The sequence below is a fragment of the Rhizophagus irregularis genome, chromosome 29 (genome assembly GCF_026210795.1).
Source record: "Rhizophagus irregularis chromosome 29, complete sequence".
NCBI classification, from domain to species: domain Eukaryota; kingdom Fungi; phylum Glomeromycota; class Glomeromycetes; order Glomerales; family Glomeraceae; genus Rhizophagus; species Rhizophagus irregularis.
Window position 1 is genome coordinate 1,788,504 of NC_089457.1, and position 23,833 is coordinate 1,812,336.

General features: G+C 24.7%; 4 protein-coding genes across 4 annotated transcripts; 1 reads left to right on the plus strand and 3 right to left on the minus strand.

Moving 5' to 3' along the window:
• Positions 1-986: 986 nt before the first annotated feature.
• OCT59_019730 (uncharacterized protein) lies at positions 987-5,333 on the minus strand (the record flags this gene model as incomplete). The annotated part of the gene is made up of 5 exons (XM_066143751.1): positions 4,842-5,333; positions 2,679-4,757; positions 1,709-2,609; positions 1,365-1,630; positions 987-992 (listed from the first exon to the last, which is right to left on the minus strand). Exons 1-5 carry the CDS (start codon positions 5,001-5,003, stop codon positions 987-989), a joined length of 3,414 nt encoding a protein of 1,137 aa, XP_066005473.1. The 5' UTR covers positions 5,004-5,333.
• Positions 5,334-10,791: 5,458 nt separating this feature from the next.
• Positions 10,792-11,961, plus strand: OCT59_019731 (uncharacterized protein; the record flags this gene model as incomplete). The annotated part of the gene is made up of 1 exon (XM_025332283.2): positions 10,792-11,961. Exon 1 carries the CDS (start codon positions 10,921-10,923, stop codon positions 11,959-11,961), a length of 1,041 nt encoding a protein of 346 aa, XP_025174244.1. The 5' UTR covers positions 10,792-10,920.
• Positions 11,962-12,267: 306 nt separating this feature from the next.
• Positions 12,268-14,377, minus strand: OCT59_019732 (uncharacterized protein). Its single transcript, XM_025309421.2, has 7 exons — positions 13,932-14,377; positions 13,662-13,847; positions 13,355-13,592; positions 13,133-13,275; positions 12,929-13,049; positions 12,794-12,856; positions 12,268-12,713 (listed from the first exon to the last, which is right to left on the minus strand). Exons 1-7 carry the CDS (start codon positions 14,325-14,327, stop codon positions 12,586-12,588), a joined length of 1,275 nt encoding a protein of 424 aa, XP_025174243.2. The 5' UTR covers positions 14,328-14,377; the 3' UTR covers positions 12,268-12,585.
• Positions 14,378-14,785: 408 nt separating this feature from the next.
• OCT59_019733 (uncharacterized protein) lies at positions 14,786-17,847 on the minus strand. The gene is made up of 4 exons (XM_025319290.2): positions 17,192-17,847; positions 15,847-17,051; positions 15,131-15,769; positions 14,786-15,045 (listed from the first exon to the last, which is right to left on the minus strand). Exons 1-4 carry the CDS (start codon positions 17,734-17,736, stop codon positions 15,023-15,025), a joined length of 2,412 nt encoding a protein of 803 aa, XP_025174241.1. The 5' UTR covers positions 17,737-17,847; the 3' UTR covers positions 14,786-15,022.
• Between the last annotated feature and the right edge of the window lie 5,986 nt (positions 17,848-23,833).

Sequence of the window (23,833 nt, forward strand, 5' to 3'; positions counted from 1 at the left end):
ATTCTAAGTAAATGGACTTCAGAAATTCACAAAATTTTTATAAGTAAAGCTCTAGTGTTAAGCTTTAGGAAACTGTAGGTGAAAGTTCTATTTGACATGTAAAATCAATAAAATTAATTGTACTTTCAAATCAAAAAGTAATGAATGGTAATAAATATGTGCTACAAATTAGAGAGCTGTATAAGTTGTAGTTTTAGTGAATCCCATGAGCTGAAGATTAAAATTCGTTATAGTAAGAAATTCGCTATACTGAGGGTAATTTTATTATATATAAAGAAAATCTGTACTTAACTTTTCTTGATTACAGCAAGTTATTCACTATATAAAAATTCACTATAGAGAGTATTTGTTTTATTGTTTATCAAGAAAACTTGCAAAAAATATAATATGTATCAAAGAAACTTTATATTAGTATCTGCGATATTATCATTTTAGAACTTCGCATAATGTTCATTTATGACACCATTATAGTTGGCATTACGTGCAAGAAAATGTGCATAACATAATATCAAATAACACGAGGCAGATATGTGAAGAGATAAGAAAGATCAGTTTTTACAATATATACAATAAAATATAGTATGTCGCTTTTATAAGTTTCTATTTATTATTTATCCGATCTACAAATTTATATCTTTATATAGATATAATTTTTTAAAAAAATTACCCGTATATACAAGAAAGAAAAAACTAAAAAGAAAAAAGAAATTCCAAAAAAAGTCTATATTTAAACTAAAAAATTGATAAATAAATAATAATAATAATAATAACAAAAAAGTCTAAACTGTAATTTTATACTTAAAATCCAGCAATATTTCTCTATTTTTTTTTTATGTTAATTGTTTTTTTTTTCTTGAAAAAAAGAGTTAAAAAAAGTTAGCTTTTTAACTGAAATTTTTTCGTTAACCAAAATTTTTATTTTAAAAAATGTTCTTACTTTTTTGACACTTTTTAATAATACTTAATCGGAAAAACAAATCAAGATCTTATTTCTGTATGAAAATAATTTTGAAAAAAAAAGATGAAGAAAACAAAAAAGATTGAATCAGAAATAAGATCAAATATTTTTACACAAAATTCAAATTGTTAATTTCTAAAAAAAATATTTTCTCCTTTATAAACATTTTTATCAATATTCCCAACGCATTGAAAATTAATTACACCTCAATTTTTACTTCTGCTAAATCATCAGTGATTTTATCTTTCATAATGGAATTTTCTTCAGAATCCAAATGATCTTCTTTAAGATGCTTTTTCAATTCAAATTTATCATTAAATGATCTTTTGCAGAGATTCCATTCACAAAAATAATTCATTTTTTGAAATGATTTGACAGGACTCCCTGGAATTGGATTTGCAATTACCTTGAATTTTCTTCCGGTAGAAACGGATGATGTAGAATTCAATGATGTACGAGGGGTAGAACCTTTACTTTGTCCAATACGAGTTGATGTCGTTGGTAATTTTCGCAAGTTTGTATTTCCTCTAATAGAAGCAGTTGAATTTCTGAAAGCGTTTGGATTTTCGAACAATCTAGTATCATGATAATTATTATTCGGCAAACTTTCAAAAAAAGGAACCGTTGATACCGTTGATAATCCTTGAACATTTGTATTATTATTAACATTTCCTATAATCATCATTTAAAAATATAAGTATATAAAGAAAACCTTTAACAAAAGATAAAACTAACAGAATTTTAAATTACCATGCGCTGAATTGGTTTCAATAGGCTGTGTTTCCATTCTTTGAGTATAATCTTCACTCTGATTATCCTTATTTTGACTCTGTAATGATGGTGATATTCTTTCTCTCAAATAATTCGCTTGAGTACTAGAAGTGTTTGGGATAGAAGATACATCATAATTTTTGAGAATCTCTGCAGCGTTTAACTTTCTAACTTCAAGCATTAATTTAACAGAATCTTCCGCGATAGTTGAATTCTCCTCGGCCATTTTCAAACTTATTTCTTGTAACTTGTTTTTCATTTTCAAATTTTCAATTTGACGATTCAAAAAACTCTCATCTTGATTATTACTAGTAGTTCTTCTTATCTTAACTACTTCCTGATTGATTGTCTCTTTCAAATTATCAATTGCCTTATTGATATTACTTCTCTGATCAATTAATTCCTGCAAAGAATTTTGAAGTCGTGTAAATTTATGATATTCATCTTGCATCAATATGATACTATTCTTTGTTATATTATTATTTTCTTCTCTAAGTTTTTTCAATTCTTGATTTGCATTATTTAAGTCTTCTTTAAGTATTTCGATTTCGGATTGTTTTCCCATCATAATCCTTCTAGTTTGATTATATTCATTTTGTAACCTTGAATGTTCAATATCAAGCTTTTTATATTCATTACATCTAACCACGTATTTATTTTGACTTTCCACCACCTTATTACATAATTTCTGAATATTATCTTGACATTTTCTAATAGTATCACTTGCTTCTGAATTTGACCATGGCCTTCTCTCAACTTCTACTCTAAGTTGATAAGTTTCACTAGCATATTTATTTTTTTCTTTAATCAAATCCATTTTATCTTTCTCTAATGATTCATTATAAGATCTCACTTTTACCAATTCATACGATAATTCCTTCTGTATAATATAATGAATTAATCAATTAATATTATTTAATATGATGAAAATATTATATTATAAACTTACCACTCTTTGTACAGCGTCAAAAGAAGGAACAGAATCATTACTTTCCATTATCAAAGATCCAGTGTTTGTATTTTGTATAATTGAAGATTGTTGATGATTTGATTGTTCATTAATCTGCATAATAGTTGGTGATATACTTTGAGGACTTGTCATTATTACAGATTGATTAGAATGAGTAACATTATTATCATCATTAAAAATTGCCATCGAATCTTCATCTGATGAAATCGGTTGTACATATGATTTGTGGAAATAACTCTTATGTTGTGTCGTCAATAAAGGAACAATTTTATTAGAAACTTGTGAACTACTTGAACTACTTTTAGGAACTGAAGAACCTGAATTATTTCTGATACTGGCCAATCTGCTAGAATGTCTATTTGATGATGATGTCGAAATGTTATTATCGGTCCACTTTTCTGTATTTAATGCACTTGATGTGTTATTTGATGTGCTACTTGATGTGCTACTTGATGTGCTACTTGACGTGTTACTTGACGTGCTAGATGTACTATTTGATTTGCTACTACTTGATGAGGAGGAATGTACATTGGAATAATTATATTGTGATGGTGACGGTGGTGGTGATGAATTAATCTTAGCAGCAATCGAACGAAATTTAGGAGAAGAAGAACTTGTGGTAGAGGAATTTTTACTTATACTGGAATTGATTCCTGATTGTTGATCATAGGATTGTGTGAAAGATTGTATACATTGCGAACTTGATAAATCATAATCCGGAAGTGATTCATTAGGCTGTAATGTTGATAATTCATTTATTTGTGAAGATACATTATTGTTTTCGACATTTAATGATGTTGATGTTGATAATGTTAATGATGGTAAAATTTTGATATCTCTAACATCTTTGGTAACTTTGGCAACTTTGGCAGCATCTTTGATATCTTTAGCATCTTTGGTAACATCTTTGGTATCTTTAGAATCTTTGATATCTTTAGCATCTTTTGAATCTTTAACATTTGAATCTTTAACATCTTTTGAGTCTTTAACATCTTTTGAGTCTTTAACATCTTTTGAGTCTTTAACATCTTTTGAGTCTTTAACATCTTTTGAGTCTTTAACATCTTTTGAGTCTTTAACATCTTTAGAGTCTTTAGAGTCCTTTGCATCTTTAGAATCTTTAATATCTATTACTTTCTCATTAGCATTAATTGATGAATTAATGACATTATCTTTGCGATTCATATCATGAACATCTTCAGTTTTTTGCCTCTTTGTTGATGAATCATTATTAGGATCTTGAACATTATCCAAAGTTCTCTTATTTAAACTATATAATGATAATCTTTCAGATTTTGAAGGTAGAGGAATCTTTTTTCCATGAATAGTTTTATGAGATCTTATTTCATTAATATTAGGATCCAAAATAGAAATATTACTTTTAATAGGTGTATTGCTAATAATAGATGGTTGTATAGGACTTATTTTAACAAGTTTAACTTTAGAAGTAGGGAAATTTTTCAATATCTTTGAAGAAGAAATGGTAGATTTTGTATTACGAGGAGCGTTGTTGTAATTTGTGAATTTTGAGTTGATTTTTACATGAAAACTATGTAAATTTGGTTTAATATTTTTCTTAACATTTGAATTTGAAATTAAATTATTTGAATTAAGATTCGAATTTGTGATTGGATTTGTATTAGAATAAGAATTAGAATTTGTTTTTGTATCGGTATTAGAATTAGAATTTGGATTAGGATTAGGATCGCAATCTTCATAACGTGCAAATGATAAAGTTTTTCGTCTTATATCTTCACTCATGTTTTGACAGTATTTATCCAAAACATATTTTAAACCATCTACACCATTAATTTTATCACCTCTCTCCATTATGCTATATGGATTATTTGATTCAGACTTGTTAATAGTATTATTATTATTATTATTATTATTATCTTGTAAATCCATTGGATCATCATCTTGTACGACATCCATTTTTTCTTGATTTGAACCCTTATGATTTTCTTTATCTTTTTGTTCCTCTTGTTTTTTACGTTGTCTAGATTTTTCTTGTTCCCATTCTTTTAATAACATTGCCGTACAATTATCTTTTGGTTGCTAAATAAAAAAAAAAGGAAAGAAAATTAAATAAAGTTTTTTTTAAGGAGAAAAACATTATTTTAAATGAGATAAAAACGTTACCCAATCAGGAGACCAAGGTTTCCCATTTCTATCATGTCCGGACCATTTTATTAGATAAAGCCATTTTCCACCAACTTTCTTTTCATCCAAAATTCTTTCAGCGTCAAAATAAGATTCTTGAATATTTGATGATTTTTTTGAAGGATTTCTCTTTTTAGTCATTTTTTTAAGTTTATAACTTTAATAACCCTTCTTTTTTTTTGTTTATCTTTTTTTTTGTTTATTTTTATCTTTGTTATTTTTATTTTGTTATTTTTTTTTTATTTTTGTTACAAAGGAATAAAAAAAGAAACCTTTCCACCCAATATATTAAACTTCTATTAAAAAGCAAAAAAAAAAAAAAAAGGAAAAAAATGTTGAAAAATTTGTATATATATATATATATTATTTGTTTATTTATATAATAAACCCAAAATAATAAAAAGGTTTTTTTTATATAAAAAAAAATAAGAAAATAAAGGTTTTTTTTTAAAAAAAAGACGAAATTTATCGTTTTTTTTTTAAAAAAAATAAAAATCCTATATATATCATGTATATATATATATAAATATATAAGTACGTATACATAATACATCAAAACTTTTTAGAACATAAAATTTTCGTGTTACGGGATGACAAATATAAAAATAATAAAAAATAAAAAATAAACACATTTACATTAGAATTAAATTGTGTTACATTAGGTGATGACCGATGACAAGGAATTTGATTGACATATGTAAACACATGACTACATAATTTCTTGATAATCCCTGTTGTCCTTGACCCTTTTTTTTTTTTTTAACCAGTCATTTTCAAACTTTAAATTTTATGAAATTATTTTTATTGGTCTTTAAAGTTACCTCCTTGTTGCAGGTTATTACCTTATTGTATTTCGTTGCAAAAAAAATAAAATAAAATAAAAATAAAATATAAAAAAAATAAAGAATTTTTAGTGGCTTTTAAAAAATTACTATAGGCTATAGAGTCTATAGAGGTCTATATAGTGAGAAGAAAAAAATTAAACATCACATCTGCATAACATTTTATCACCACTAAATCACTAAGTATGATTCAAAAAAAGCAAGTTTTGGCGTAAAAAAAAAAAAAAAAATATCTTTATTCGTATAGTTCATTAAAAAATATATATAATTCAAACAATATTATGCACATCGTTTTTATTTTTAGTATTTTTTAAGCCATTATAGAAAAAAAAGTTTTCAGCCCAATAAACCCGATAACTTATTAACTAATTACGTTTATCTATCAAATCTATGAAATTTCTTTATCAGATAAAAATAAAAAATAAAAATATTTTAGTATACAATATATTGAAATATATTGAAATATTATACATTTTTTATATAGAACGATTTAAAGAAAAAATAAAGATGTAAAAAAAAAAACTTTTCAATGTTATTAAAAAACTTTTATTATCGATATTTTATCTCTTGTTATTTGTGTTAATACTATAATACTATTATACCGTTTTAAAACAATAAAATAAAGTATGATAAATGTAAAGTTTTCAAGTATATAATGTTCTTATATAATAATTTAAAGGTTATTATTATTGTTTTTATGATAAATTTTGATTGTATGCTTTTCATTACGTTGTGGCGCAGAAATGCAAAAGTTAAAACGAGTAAATGGAACAAATTGATAATTATAAAGTACCATGAAAAGTGATCGAATTTTATATAAAATTCATTGGACCAAGTTGTTTATAATGATGAAAAATTTCAAAATCATCAAAAATTGTGCATATAAAAGATTTCTCATTCTCCCCCAAAAAACAGGAGTATTCTTAATCGGTAAATCAAATATTAATGAACAGATAAATGTGATAAAAGGACTTTTATATGTATTTCATGACAATGTATTCATGACAGAGTATTGAATATTCATGACAAAATATTCAAAATATTCAATGAAAAGTAAGTGCATAGTTAATTAACTGCTATTCGGATACTTTGGATACTCATCTCAATAAATATATTACTATTATTCAGATATGAATTTTTAATTTGATTCCGTATCAATTATATTTGAATGTATTGGTCTGTCAAAAACTTTATAATTGTAATATTTATATATAGATAATAGCATTTAGGAAGTGTGGTTCAATAAAATTTGTATGTAATGTATGTAATGTTCACTTATTAAACTTGAACTTGATAATTAATTATATCAAAATGAAAATTCCAATTAACAAATCCATGGCTTTTTTTAACATAATGATAAATAATATAAATCGCATAAATTTTATTTCAATTTATCTAACATATTTAATAATTGAAATTGTTTATATTAATCATAATCGGATTTTTACATGATATATATGATTATTTTAAGTTATAATTATGTTGTTATATTTAATATTGCTTTATCAATTATCAATGCTTCATTGGTCAATGCCTCATTGGTCAATTATCTTTATCTTTATCTTTATCTTTATATTCGATTCTTTTAATAACTTGCAAGTCTTACCAATATCCAATTATTATATTAATGAATCTTTTAGATTTGATTTCAAATATTTAACTTGATAACTTGTAAAATACTTTAAATCTATTAAATCTATTAAATATAGAGTCCTTAGTTAAGAATCTTAGTTAAGAATCTTTATTTACATTAAATGAAACATTACATGAAGTTTACATGACTTTAAATTTAAATGACTTTTTACATGATTTTAAATTGGTTTAAAATCTAAAAACTCTATACTTAATTAATCTATGATGACTATGAGAACATTTAAATTAATAGTTGATCTAAAAATAAAAAAGGAGGACTAGAAGAAATGCTTTATGAAATTTATGAATTTGAAGGTTTGCGCATTTGAATTTAAATTTTTTAAAACAGTTCATATCAATCTTTTATAATCAATTAAAACATATTAAAACATTAAAAGGTTCGTGGCGCAGTGATCAACGGCACAAAAATTTCGTACTCTTTCACACTTTCAATTGAATATCACATAAAAGGATATAGTAGATCTACATTTGGATATATTTGATACATAAAAGGATAAATTAAAACCATTTTAAAATATCACATGATTTATGTCACCAAAGGTCACGAACCGGAATTAAAATTACCCATGTTACCGTTTCCGTTAATCAAGTTCTTATCTCGTAAGAAAAATATAAAATGTAAAACAATAAAAATTTCATATGTACCTTTATTTTTGTGTACACAAAATAAATTAAACAATAATAAATAATAATAATACTTCATATTTTTAAAATAATATTATTATTTAAACTCATTATTTCAAAAAGAATATATTGTTTTCCAATTAAATTAAAAATTTTATAATAAAAAGTGCATAATTTAAGGTTTTATATTTTCTATAATATCCGAAACCCAAAAACGGTTTCCTTTTTCCTTTTTCCTTTCTTTTCTTTTTCCGCAAGGTATCCGTTATCCCGCTTAAGATGAAAAGCCGCTTCGGTTAAAATCTTAAAATATAAAATTGTTACACGAAATATTTGTCCAATCAAAAAAAGAATTCTTTGTATTTCCTCCTTTTAAACTTGATTTTTTCGTTTTTATTAAGTTTATTAAAGGTGATAATATAAAAAAACCGTTTTACATTATTATAATAAAAAAAAAATTTTTTAGAAAAACCGTACCTTATAGTTTATGCGTACAAAATATTTGTTAAACGATGACGACGGGATTTCAAGTATTTGTAAAATCTTTACCATAAAAGTATTTTTTTTTTTTATAAAGGGAAGAGATTTTATTTTCTTTTTTCTAACCTTTTGATATCTTAATTCGCGCTCGAGTGTAACGTACAACAAATTCACATTTCACAAGGCACGAGTTTTTGCATGTGATTAATTAAAGGTAATGTGACGATTAAATGTAACATAAATAAAACAATTAGATTTACTGTATTACAATTACGAAATATTATAAATATTATTCATGTTATTTATATTATTCTCATCTCGGGAGAAATAAAATTTATTTATTATATTTTTCCTTAAAAAACTTACAATTTTTTAATATATTAAAAAAAAAACTGATAAACATTAATCATGATTTAAACTTGTCTCAGGGCGTATCTTTTGATTGGCGTCACTATGACGTTCAAATCGGAAATCAACCGAAAAAAACCGAAGAGCGAATTATAATAATTATAATTGTTATTTACATTTTTTACCAAATATAATTAAAAAGTACGCCGATTACTTACATTACCGAGATAATTAAATTGTTAATTGATCGAAAAATTTTTAAAATTATCCTATTAGAGTAAATTAAATTTGTAATCAACATTAAGATTATCCATCTTTAGGTTATTAGACTTGAACTAAATAAGACGGGGCTAAAATCTTTGTGGCTTTATCCGTTTTATCCGTTGCCCGGTTGCCGGCTACTTGCGTAAGTTTTATGATGTCATTTTTTTTATTACTATAAAGAAACAATGGAATAGTAATTTTCTGTATATATAACTATATAACTATATAACGTATAACGTATATAATAATCTTCATGAAAAAAAAATTTTTTGTTGTTCTTATAAATCAAGGCGGTTATTTATATAGAATTATAAAATCTTGGGCTAAGCTAATTAAAGAAATTTTAATTTATTATTTGTTTATTTGTTAATTTATTTTATTACCAAAGTTAGTTTCACATTTTTTTGATATGCAGAAAAAAAAATACGAATTGTACATTACGGTTTTATCCACCCATTTGTAGTATTTGTAAAGAAAACTTTCACGGTTTTGTACCATTTGTAGCATTTATAAAAGAAATAAACTTTTTTTTTTTTTCAAATTACATTTTGTGAGTCATAAAAAAAAGTTCCGATAAGTTTATATATATACGAAAAATGTCATCTGCCTGTCATGCAAAAAAAATACATCATATTATAAAATAATTATTATAATAATTAAAGATCATATGTACAATCATTATTAATTATAATACATTAAACGTAACAAGTTATTATTACTATAATTAATGTACATTACATACAATACATTATTACATTATTTTATTTTAAAAAAAAATTTGTTAAAAGTATATATATATTAATTTAAAATTTAAATTTTTTTTTTTTTAAATGGCGGAAAAATACGTTGCATAAAAAAAAAATTTTTTTTTTATTTTGGTTTAGATTTAGATTCTTTGAAAAATTTAGATTCTTTGACAAAAAAAAAAAAAAAAATTTTTTTTTATATATACGATTTCAGATTCATTTTCATCTATTTTTTTTTTTCTTTAGTTTATCCTTGTTCGATAACTCATTAAAATAAAAATTTTTTTATATCTATTCCTCTTTTTTTTCTTCCTTTTTTTTTTATTTCGTATTTTTCACAATTCGTTTTTAATTATTTTCAATTCGTTTTTTTTTTTTAAGTTGTCTTCTTTTCGTAAAAAAAAAAAATAAATTTATATTAGTAATTTCATATTATTAATATTTATTTTAATTTTCGTATTAAGAATTCCCGAATCATTATATCGTATACCTTTAATGAAAAAGAAAACCCCTCTTTATATCTATCTATATACACACACCTATATAAAAATAACGACCAAAAAAAAATTTTAATTTTTTTCCCTCTCTTTAAAACTTTTTGATTATTATTTTTTTTTTTTTAACGATTTTCAAAAAAAAAACGATTTTCAAAAAACCGATTTTCAAAACAAATTTTTTTTCGATCCGTTTTTTTTTTAACCAAATATATCAGAAAAATATCTATTTGTTTTCCTAAACATTACTTTAATTATCCAATCAAAAGTCAACATTATATATCTGATATGTATTAAACATATTTTTTTAAAACATATTTTTACTTTTACGTTTCCAATTTTCTTTTTTTTTTCACACACTAATTTTTTACACTAAAAAATTTCACCTTTTTTTTATACACTTAAAAAATTTACACACTTTTTTCGTATTACAAAAATTTCTTTTTTTCGCAAAACATTTAAAAAATATTTTTTTTTTCGCAACATAAAATTTTTTTACACGCAACAAAAAATTTTTTTTTCTTCACAACATTTTTTTCGCAATTTTTTTTTTCTCATATCCAAAAACATCCAAAACATCCAAAACATTCCAAAAAAATCAAAAATCATGACGAAACAAAGAAACGTATTAAATAATTCTTTAACATTATTAACAACATTAACAAATTCCATTACACCTTCAACGATATCACCGATCCTATCATCAATTTCATCATCCTTATCACCAATTTCTTCAATAAATAATAATAATAATAATAATAATAATACTATGATTTCATCATCAACATCATTATCTTCTTCTTCTTCTTCTTCTTCTATTTTTTCTTCAAAATTACCAAAAGAACCTCCACCAAATAAACAAACAAAAAAACATCATCGTAAACTTTCATTATTATATAAACAAGTTGAACATTTAGAATTAAAATTATTATTTAAAAGAGCTTTTATTGAAAGAGAATTATTATGTAAATTAGAATTGGCTAAAAAAATTAAGGATGAAGCAAGTGAATTAGAATTAAATACTTTAATTCAATTAAATAAGATTAGATCAAAAATTATCTTATTACAAAAAAATAATAATGAATTGATCGATAATAATAATAATAATAACGAAGTTAATAATAAAAAAGTTCAACAACAACATCAACAACAACAACAAAAACAACAAAAACAACAAAAAAGTCCCAATAATATTAAAAGTAATAAAAAAAATAATAACAATAATAACATTAATAATAATAATAATAATTTTTCAACAAAAAGTAACAAGATTATTAAAAAGAATTCTTCTTGTCCTTATAAGTTAAATAAAAATAATAATTCTCTTTCTTCTTCAAAAAAAAGTAATAATTTCGATAATCAATTTGATGATGAAAAAAAATTTTCGGCTTTATCATCTGAAGAAAGATTATCAAATTCATCTGATATCCAGGTTGATATTTGTTTTGATAATCTATCATTAGATGAATTAATCATTTTATTAGATCAAAAAGAAAAAGAAATGAATTTTACTATTCAATCATCTCAAAATCAAATTGAAGATTTATTAAAAGATGCTTATGATTATTTAGAAGAAGAAGAATATTTAAAATTAGATATACAAGATATTAAATTAGAAATTGATGATTTGGAAACAATGTGTATTTAAAAAACATTTTATTTACATTTTATTACTACTATAAAAGGTTATATTCTAGAAATTATAATATATATATACAAATGAATTGGTTATTTTTCTGGCAAAATCTCTCTAAAAATCTCTAACAAAAAAAAGGAATCAAAAAAAAGGAATCAAGCTAATTATTAATTTGGTGCATATAAAATTGTTAAAATGCTTAAGATTTCTACTTTTTTAAGATAAATTATGATATTAAAAATATAAGTTTCATTTAAGATAAATAAAGTATTAAAATTCAAAAAAGTCCGCCAAAATTAAAAATTATAAAATCAATTTATAAAGTCTATCCAATTTATTTATTTATTAAGTCTACTAAAGATTTCTATATAAAAGTGTATAAATAACCTATAATAAATCGATAAATCAATACTAATACTAATACTAAAAACAAATTCTATATATATATATCTATTAGTATTATTTAAAATAATTTGTACACTGTGTACATTCTTGCATAATTTTACACGAATTTGCACGATTTTTACACGAATTTCGCTCAGTAAAATCTATAATGATCTGATAATGGTACGTCAAAAAACTATTTATTAATTTAACAAAATTATAACTTAAATAATGTCATTAAATTATTTTATTTCATTGTGGTCTTGAAATCCATTTTCCTATTTTACTAGAAGTATACTTTACGCTTTTAGATAATCCAGCCGTTAGTATCCCTTTAAGACTTTGTGATAATGTGGGTCTAAATACAATTTCTTTCAGACCTAAAAAGAATTTAATTCAATTATTAAAATTAAAAACAAAAAAAAGTTATTATGGCCATTAATCAATATATTAAACTTACTAGTATTAATATATTCAATATAATTCCCCGAATTAACTATACTTTTACAAGCTTCTAAATCATCTAAATAAATAAAAATATATATTATTAAACGATTCCTTCATACTCTTCATATTCGTGATTTTAACGTCTTACCTATTGGCCATTGAATTCCTTTACTAGCCAATACCATCCTATGTTCTTCTTGTATTTTATGTTTTAATACTCTGGGTAATTTTTGTATCATCTGTGCCTTTGCTTTTGGACTATCATCTTGCTATTAATAAGAATAATTTTTAAACAAAATTTTAATAATAAAAAAATAAAAAATTATTTTATTTTATTAAAAAAATGTTTCACCTGTAACATTCCATTTGCAACAAAATTCACCGTAGGTAACCCTTGAATTAATCCTCCATATAATAAATTAAACTGTTTCATCTGTTTTGATACAACATTCTTTATTTTATTTGGATTTTCTCCAAAATATGTACGAAAATCACCTAAAAAAATCATTTCATTTTAATAAATCTTCCTTCCTTTAAAAAAAATTTGAACAAAAAATTTGAACAGAAAATTTACCTTTATATGATAAAGAAGAAATTGTAGTATAAAGAATTTCTTCAGTAAAATCTTTTGGTAATAAAAGTAAAGCAGTACGTAATGCACTCGCTAAGTTTACTTGTTGCGCTAATCTAACTCTTGGATCATCTTTTAATATCTTAACAGGTTTATGCATTCTACCCGCTAAATAAAGTGTTTCCCAATTTAATAAATCTTTACACATTTTATCTATTGATACAACACCATATTTTATCATCTAAAAAAATAAAAAGTGTGTTAGTATTTTTGAGAATGAATTCGAAAATGAAAAATGTTTAATACATACCATATCATCGATTTTAACATATGGATTATAATAAACACCAGCACCTAAATTCTCTTGTAACATAGTTACAGCACCACTACCTAAAGTACCAAGATAACTATAATGTTTTCTATTTTGATTAATATTTAATGAATGCCAATGTTGTGTATGTCCAACTGCAAATATAAAATCGATCATAGGTTTATTCTACAAAAAATTTCATAATGAATTAATTAATTGTTTTGTTTAATATTTATTTCCCTTTAATAAAAGATAAATTCGTTAAATTACCTCATCATAATTGTAACCTTTTTGTGGAAATACACCACTACCATATGCGATCGCGTATCGTATAGGAGCGTGAAAATTATTTAACAATTTTCTTAACCGTTCATTAAATTCATGATCTATAGGTAAATTTTGATTTTTACCAAATTTAGGATGTAACTTTAATGAATATTTAGCAGTTATCCTAATTTGTTTCGATGTACTTGCTCCATTTGATATAGATGACAGCGGTGGTGGCACTGGATTAGTAGCTGAAGAACTAGAAGAGGAAGGTGTATGTTCTGTCGTTGGTGTCGCGTCTAATTTTGATGTATTATATATATAACGTAATGAACGAAATAAATTCGTACTTCTTGTCTTACTAATTGCTCGAAATGTAGAAGTTGTCTTAACATTCATAGTGAACTATTACTATTATTGAAATTAAAACGACAAAGATAACTATTTATTCGAAAAATAAATTACTCAAAAGAGTATCATTCAGATGATCTGTGTTGTACATAATGATGGGAACTAATGGGAACTTGTATGGGAACTGAAAAAAAGTTGGGTTAGATTTATTAGATCGTCGGTAAACCTGCTGCAATCTGCAAAGAACGAATTATGATCTTACCCAATCGTAGTTGCTTGTTCATTTGATAGTTGCATTAATTGTTCAATCAGTTAAATCGTTCGAACTTTGTCCTGAAACAATAGTGCAAATTTTATTAACCTTTTTCAGTTATAAAAGTTATAAATGGTATTTAAAAGGTTTCATAAACGATATCATATAGATAAAATATATTAATATATTGAATATATAGTGTATATTAAATTTATTTTATATATAATAATATTCTTTTTTTTTATTTTATTTTACAATTAATAAAAAGATGGAAAAAAAAAATTTGAATCTTAGGATTAATAAAATTCAAATTAATTCTTTTGAATAAATTGCGTACATTGAAATTTATACAAAATAAGGATATACAAAATTTATATAGATTATTAATGGATAGAATGTTCATGTTTAATTAATGAATGATAAATGAAATTATGACATTTAAATAAACGTTCGAAAATTAAAAAAAAAAAATACAATTTGCATTTTTTTTTCATAATTTCTTTAACACGTTTTCTATAAAATTGGAATAAATTTGATTAGGAAAAAAAATACATGAAAAAAAAAATTTTGTTAAATTGAATCGCTCCTTCCTACTTACCATACATATAGGGGAAATGATCAATCATCATATGAGGAGAAAACCAAATTTCGCTAAAAACTTGTTGGACATCATCAATTTCCACCATATTGTATTGTTTACTACTTTTCTTTTCAAATAACTCCCCATCCGGTTCTTCATCTTCATCATCAGCATCACAATATGGTTTTCTATCACTACCAACAATCCAATAAACTTTTCCAGGAGGATACAATTTTTCATTTTGCATATATTTGTAAACATCTTGTCTTGTTTTCCAAAAATAATTTTCGAATTCTTCTTTCTCTTTTCTACCTTCTTCAGTCTTTTCATTAAATGTTCTACTTTGATAATCTAATATTTTCTTTAAAACTTTACTTGCTGTCTCTTGTCCTTCTTGATTTTTCTTATTAGATCCCAAAAATCTTACCATATCTCTCAAATCTTGAACATGACCCAATGATAATCTACAAACCACATCATTACCATAAGCTACAGAAGTTACAAGAGGGCGTACTATTTTTGATAATTCGGCGGACATCACGCATGGAGTAGCGAATGAGTATGCATGTACTCTACGACCACGCGGGAGACCTGACCATACTGTCGTTTGTCGAGTCTTTGGTGAAGCGAGTAATATTGCTAATAAACTTGCAACACCTAAAAAAAAAAAATAAAGTATTTAATTCCTAATTCTTATGGTTTACTTAAAAGTTTATTAAAGATTATTAACTTACCAGCACCAAGTGAATGACCAACTAATACTAAACCATAACCTTCATTGGCTTCTAATTCTCTTTTTATTACTTCGTAAACACCACTTTTACCAGGTTCAGCAAGACCTTTTGCAACTTGAAATATCCCTTTATGAACTTTATGTTTCGTTTCAATACCACGTTGTATATCTTCAGGAAATTGAAAATCTTCATATTCACAAGTAAGATCAACGATTAAATCATGTATACTCATGGTACCTCTTAGGGCCAATATAATACTTTCTGTAGTATGATCTCTTATTATGAAATAAGAAGGTTGATAATTACTCGGATTTTTTGGTGCTTTTGTATGTGAAGAATCTACTATACTATCAAATGGTAAATCGGTATTACTGGCAAATGCAAACCTATGTAATCTACCACGTTCTTTCCATATTGGGGATTTAACTGGAAATTGTGGAAAAGGGATTTTACCAATAATGGCAGTTTTAAAATCGTAAGCGCTACTACTAAATTTTGAATATCTTTTTAAATTATGAAGTAAAGAAAATAATTTTTCATCCTTTGTTTGATAATCAAATTCTTCTAAATAAGGGTTACTTAATCTTTTTGTAGCATCTAAATAAATATCACTTAAACGTTTTGATCTTTCATCTGATATATTAAACCTAAATTCTGGTATCTCTTCTTTTGGTGTTAATTCACCTATAACTATATTATTAGATTTATTAGATTTTATAATAACCATTTCTTCATCACCTTCTTCTTCTTCAAGTAACAAATATTCTAATTCATCATAAATATTTTCTTCTGCTTCATTTTTTGTTACGTAAACCCAATCATACATATCAGATATATCAACTAATTTAACCCTTTTCCAACCTGTGAAACCTCTTTCCATACGATTAGTTGTAACATATTGTAAACAAGCCCAAGCTGTTAATGATTTTATCACACGAAAAGCTCCAAAAGCACCAAGATTATCCTCTAAATTATCATCTTTTTCATAACTTATATTAAATTCCCTTTTTACTAATTGAACAAATTCAGCCAAAGCTTTTGCAGCATCAGTTGTACCAAAAAATGTATCAATGAGAGTCATTGATTCATTTGCGGTACCGAAAGCGAATTGTATTGTATCAGATGTAAATTCTAAACCAGCCAAAGCTATTTGTTCTGTTAAATTTAATGTACGATGTAATAAATTCGTTGATGTACCAATAATTCTAGGAATAAAAAAATATTTTTGACTTTATTAAAAGAAAAAAAAAAAAAAAAAGGTAATCAAATGAAGAGGGATGAGGAATTATGTGAGAGAAGTGAAGATATAATAAGCTACGATCAAAAAAAAAAAAAAAAAACGTACCTTCCACTACCATCATTTGACATAGTTTGAACCAATCTATCAGACATTACACCAGTAATTGTTTTTGCAATTCCCAAACTAGCTTTTGTGGATAATTTTGCGGCTTCAAAGGCCAAACCAGTAAAAATACCAGCCAAATCTAAACCAGCACGAGAAGCTGTAGTTACCCTATCTATAGTTAATGCAAGATCCGAATGAGATTTAAGAACAAGTGAAGTAGTAACTTCATTATTATCAGTTGAACATTCAACGACAGCATCAACATTTTCAGTTTCAATAACATTCACATCCTTGTTGTACAAATTTTGAGGACGTTTTCTACGAAGAACCGGTGACGTAATATTTGTTAAATCTTTAGGAAGTTGAAATTTTTCTGAAGGAGGGGGTATTAAACTGAAACGTGAAATAATATTATCACAATTATTAATAGTAGTGGCAATATCATCAGTTAAAATAGGAGAAGACGTTGAGTCGTCTCGTTGAAATTCTTTAGTAATTTCTTCTTGTTTAGTAAAGATATTGTCATTCTCTTCTTGAATCGGCATTTTTATAAAGTTTATAAAGTAAAAATGGGTTACAACTTTTTTATACGAATAAAATAAAAAAAAAATAAAAGAAACTTTATCCTAAATTTTGAAAGGGAACCACTGCCTTTCGTTTTTTTTTGATTTAAAATGAGGCTCCTTTTTATATAATAGTTATTCAAACAAATATATTCGGCTAATACACTATAACAAAATTACAGTTACATGTAAATATTTGGGGTAGTTACAATAAAAAGAAAAAGGAATTAGTTAGTCGATCCAGGAAATAATCATCTTTATCACATGAATTTTAGCATATACCAAAAAAAGGATAGTTAATTAATTACGACCTTTATAATCAAAAGGGAATTGGGAGGGAAAGGATGTAAAAAAAAAGTAAAACGTGGAAAAGTAAGAAAAAAACTTGTTTAAGGGGAATTTTTTGAAGAAAGATCCGTTAAATAATCCGCAATTTATTTCTTGTAATACGTGGCTTAAAAAATTTGTTCAATTTTTATGCATAATTATGTAAGGAAAGTTCAAATTTGGGATTTCTTGGCGTGAAAAAGAAATATATTTGAGAATCAGAGATGAAAAAAAAAATGGGTAAAATGAAAATCACCATATTGTACAACAAATAATTCACAAATACCAAACAAAGAGTTTCAAAAAAAAAAAAAAAAAATTATATGTACAGTAAGAATATAATAATAATAAAATATTTAATGAATTATTTTGATTAATAATATTTTGTTTATTATTATTACACATTATTTTTTTTTGTGGAGTAAATGGAGTAAATGGAATAAATGCAGATTAACTTTTCTTTTTTTGTTTTTTTAATTCATTCTTCATCATCATAAGTACGTAAAAAAAAAAGAAAAAAAAATGATTAGAATATCACAAGATTCTCTCACGCGAACTCACGAGTGTAATAACTTCAAATGAAATCTGATTTTTTTGATAATCTAAATTAATTAATTAATCTAAATAAGATATCGCTTCCCAAAAAAAAAAACGAGAATTTTTTTCAAAAAAAATCGAGAGTTTTAAAAAAAAAATAAAAAAAGATTTTTTTTTTACAAAAAAAAAGTGGGGAAGATAACAATAATAATAAAACTAGTATCAAACAAGATTATTGATAAAAACCCTTTTTTTCTGACCAAATTAGTAAAAAAAATGCTTTATTTGATTAGATTAGATAACATCTTTACTTTTTTTGGATATATTATCAATTATGATGAAATCGACTTTTTTTTAGTCTGTTACATTCAAGGAATTGTCATACCATCTGACACTTTTTAACCATTTAAAATAGATTAATAATAATTGTATGAATGTATGAAACCTGGAAATCTTTTTTATATAAATAAATTTATACCGAAATTTACAACGATCAGTTATAAATTCGTAAATCCGTTATAAATCAGTTATGAACATATGAAATATATACAAATCAAGTTTATCATAAAACTGTCATACGATTTTTTACTGAAAATAATTTACGCCAATAAATTTTAAAGAAATCATTTTAGCTTGTGAACGTGTGTGAAAAAATATTTAATACTGAAAATATGGGGATTAAAGATGATGAAATATCCATATGCTTTTCAATTCATCATTATTATTATTATAAACATATAAATAATTTTAATATTAATATTAATAATAATAATAAATAATAATAATAATAATAAATATTGATTTTTATTTATGTTACAAATATTCCGTTACGCAACCTGATTTTCTTACTGCGGTTTTCTTTAATTATGTAATTCATAAAACAAGAAATTCTTTCTATTTAAGTAATTTAATTTATAGGAATATCATTTTATTAAAAAAAAAACATTTAATTAAATAATAATGTAATTTAATCTAATTTAAGAAATAAATTAGAAAATTTTCCAATAAAGTAAGTATTACTAGTTTATAATACCAGGATTTGAATCAAGTTTCCAAATGCAAATGAAAAAGTAATGAAGAACACGAGTGTGACGCGTGTGAATGATCGGATTACTAATCGGAATCTACGTTTCTTTTTTCCGATTTACTTATTAATTTTAAAATGAATTACCGTTATGTCAATCTATTACACATCCTCGCATCAATATTTATCCAATTATTTTATCTTAATTTTGTATATATAAAGTATAATACTTTTAATTTGTAATATTGTTGGTATTTTTATCTTCTCAAACATTTTTGGTTCTGAATTCTATATCAAATTTATAGGTCAATTTTATATGAACTTATTATCCCTATTTATTCATAAAAAATTATACAATTTACAGTTGCATTAAAAGATTATATGAAATTTGATGAATTCGTAAATATGAGTAATTCAACTCATGGTTCAATGTGAATATAAATGCGTCAATTGCTATTGTTGTTCAAAATCTTTACCAATGTAAGAAAAAAAAATCTATACATCATTCAAAAAGATGTTTCCTAGCGAACAAGTGTCAGGACTCATGACGTGTTAATTATGCAGTCAAAAGGTTTCCACGTATTATTGAGGGAAAATCTCGTAATATTGATTGCACATCAGTCACAGGATTTACTTATTAGCAAATTTTTGTCATATTTTTTATATTGTTCTTTATAAACTCTAAAGTGCATTTAGAATAGTCTCGCCAGGTACAGCATAAAGAAGAACTCAAGTTAATAATTACATTTGTTATCTTATTTTCAGCTAATGGCAATTCTTTATGTTTATTTTATATTGTATTAACAGAAGTAAACGCTAAACAAAGAATATCATGATATGCTCTGAAGAAAATGTAAAGTAGATAATTGATATTATTGTAGGATGTAAAGGCCCCAGTGGATATGAGATTATTTCCTCAACGAAACTTAATACGTCATATGTATCATGTGATATAAAGTTCTGCTATGCCGCAGTAGATTTTGCTTCGTATAAAAAAAAAGGGTTACGTAATAATTATTGACCATGTATTCATTTCCTTAGAGTTCTGGAAACTCTAATCAATAATTAATAAAAAACATCTTTGAATTACATATTGATGGGTAGAGAAATAGAACTAATGTTTCCAATGTTTCTTAATCCTAAAATGCTGTTAAATCGCAATGCATAAATTAGTATACTGTACATTTCACAGAATGTAATGTTAGAATTTTATCACCCCGTTAGCAATAGTTTCAATAGCCCCTGTTTTTACCTATTGTCTAATCTGATCCTTAACAACTAAGAAAAACAATGGAATAAACCATTAAGTACTGTCATTAAATAAAATCTTGCATCTATTAAAATGAGTATTAACTAACGTTTCGGAAAATATACCATATTGGCTCTTTTCACTTCTTTATTTCGGTGATATTCCCAAGAAATTCTTCATATTTTTTGGGATCGTATTTACAGGGATCATGGTTGTTTTTGCGGTGTCAAAAGTCATTTTATCTTAAAAATCGTCTACGATATGATTTTGGACTCTGAAAACTCTTTTCTGGAATATTTCGTTCATTTAAAGTTACTTTATATCACTGGTCCATTGCATATTTGTAAAAGTTTTTAAACTCAAACTTTGTTTTATTGTCTTGCAATTTTTGCTTCGTAAAAAACATTACAAAATTTTCAACTTTAAATTGTCAATGCTAATTGTTAAATAAGAATGATTATTTTGAGATTATTTTCGGTTTTTTTTTATTCACTCTACTATAATAGACTAAAGTATTGATATTAAAAGACATGAAAGATTGACCAATTCCATACTATACATGGGGTTCAAACTTCAAAGCCATGCCGAAATATTACGGCACATTACACCAATTCGGCATTAACCGGTGTAATGCTGGTGTAATACTATTTTCATATGAAAATTTGGTGTAATGTATTTCACCATCACGCCACCTTGATGCTGCCGAATTATTTGAAATAATTACTCCCCCATGTATATAAAGATAAGATGTTTTTCACATCTTTCCATATCTTTGAGACATGAGATTGGTAATATCAATTCTGTACCTTTTAGTACCTTTTAGTACCTTTTAGTATTAAAGCATGTTACATAAAGCTATTATATAGGACAAGTTAAATTTATTACCAAATACAAAGTATACAATGTTAACTTTACGTCTAAAAGGAGTTTTTTAAAAGTCATGACATAAAAGCTAGTCTTGCAAAGAGACTTGTAGACTTTATTAAGGGCCTTAACCAGAAATTTAAGGATTTTTGATTTAGCTACGCACAATCAGATGTGGATTGTGGAATGATGAATTAAAAATTTATTAGACACAACAGGTGTTTTAGAGAAAATAACCAAATATATACAATGCGTTGGTTTATTACTGGTTTTAATGACAGTTTTGCTAGATCTTATTATAAGAACTTGGATTTTTTAGAAAATGATGATGAAAAGGAACGTATTATTCAAAACTCCGTGATGAAATTAGTAAAGTAGAAATACCAGAATCTGAGATCAGCTCTATCCATAAACATAGAATTCAGTAAAGAATATCGTTAACAGTATAAAAAAAGTCAAAAGGACAATTCCAAATATGTTAATTTATGGAGGATACGCTTCCAAAACTTGCAAAATTTACCCGCAAGTAACTTACAATACCAGCGAATTAAGTATTCAAGTGAACGAATGTGATGCTGGTTAATCTTATTAGTGCCAAAAGGACAAAATTAGGATAAACTATATTTTATTGACTAATAAAATTTTAATTGATTTTAATACAATTTTTTTCATAAATTAATTGTAAATATTGTAAATTTAAAATTTAATAATCTATCATTTAAATTCTAATAAAATTAATATAAATACTACGAATTACCTATTCTGAAATGGTCATTTTTGTTTTTATTAAAATATTTTATTTATTATTTGTGTTTTTTGGTGGCGTGATAAATAACAAAGAGATTCATTTAGGTACAACATGTCAAATTAGATATAAAAATCGCACCTCTTCCTAACAAAAAATAAATTTATCGGTTTTTAAAAATCATGTAAATAATTAATAAAAGTGAAATAAATGAGTTATTTTAATATGTTAGAGTGAACAAAAAGATATTTTGTTAATTCTTTTGCAAAAGATAATTTTTGTCTTTTTAATAATTAAAACACAAAAGGTTTAAAAATGTGACTGAATTGGTTGGAAATAAATTTATAGATATTAGATATTCGATTTGGTTTAGAATTCGAATTTAAAGTGATAAATTGGATTTAATAGCAGGAATTTGGATTTGATCCGAATGACCTCTGAAGAATCACGTCACAAACACTGATGCGGCTTTCTAGTACATTTCACCTTAACTAATTAATTATAAATTTTGCCTTTATTATTGGGTTTTTTTCTTACTAGAAATCAAAGTATTAAATCCCAACTATTTCACTTTAACTCTGAATGGTCTTTGCTTAGTTTCTTGATATACAAAAAAAAAGGGATACACACAACCTTTCAATTACAATTAACAAGAAACAAGCATACAGAACTGTTGTGAAGCAAGCTGAATATGTTCTTATATAGCACTGCTCTATAGTACTTTCAATTTAAACATTGAATAACACCAACATGTGGGTACTTTGTAAGTTAACAGGTATTATATAAGGGAGTATATAATAATTTTAACCTAAATTAAGCTTAAGTTACAGAATTAAGGAAAGGAATTAATTGAAAGTAAAATTCGGATTTTGTGATGTAAAGGTGCTGATTTAAAAAGATACTATAGGAGTTACTAAAGACAATCACTGGTAAAAAAATGATTTATCCTACACATATCTTACACATATTGGGTACTCAAAATGTAGAAAATCATATACAAATAATACACATATCATATACATATCGGGTACTAATATATATATCATACATATATCAGGTACCTGATAGGTATACTATATATATAAGTACCCGATATGTGTATGATATGTGTATTATTTGTGTATGATTTTCTACATTTTGAGTACCCGATATATGTAAGATATGTGTAGGATATGTGTAGGATAGACCATTTTTTTACCAGTGAATGCTAAATATGTACTGTATTATTATTAAAATGAATTATAAATCAGTATATGCTCAAATTAATATATAGCTGATTTAAAACTTTTTAATAAATTTATATTAACCAATAAGTCTAATTAATGCTAATTTA

Excerpts from the sequence above, each read along its gene's own strand:
- OCT59_019732 (XM_025309421.2), bottom strand. The coding sequence starts at position 14,327 with ATGAATGTTAAGACAACTTCTACATTTCGAGCAATTAGTAAGACAAGA. Across the intron at positions 13,848-13,931 it reads AAGGTTACAATTATGATGAG|AATAAACCTATGATCGATTT; the intron begins GTAATTTAACGA and ends AATTTTTTGTAG. Across the intron at positions 13,276-13,354 it reads TTCTTCTTTATCATATAAAG|GTGATTTTCGTACATATTTT; the intron begins GTAAATTTTCTG and ends TGATTTTTTTAG.
- OCT59_019733 (XM_025319290.2), bottom strand. The coding sequence starts at position 17,736 with ATGCCGATTCAAGAAGAGAATGACAATATCTTTACTAAACAAGAAGAA. Across the intron at positions 17,052-17,191 it reads TCAAATGATGGTAGTGGAAG|AATTATTGGTACATCAACGA; the intron begins GTACGTTTTTTT and ends TTTTATTCCTAG. Across the intron at positions 15,046-15,130 it reads TCATTTCCCCTATATGTATG|AAAACGTGTTAAAGAAATTA; the intron begins GTAAGTAGGAAG and ends CCAATTTTATAG.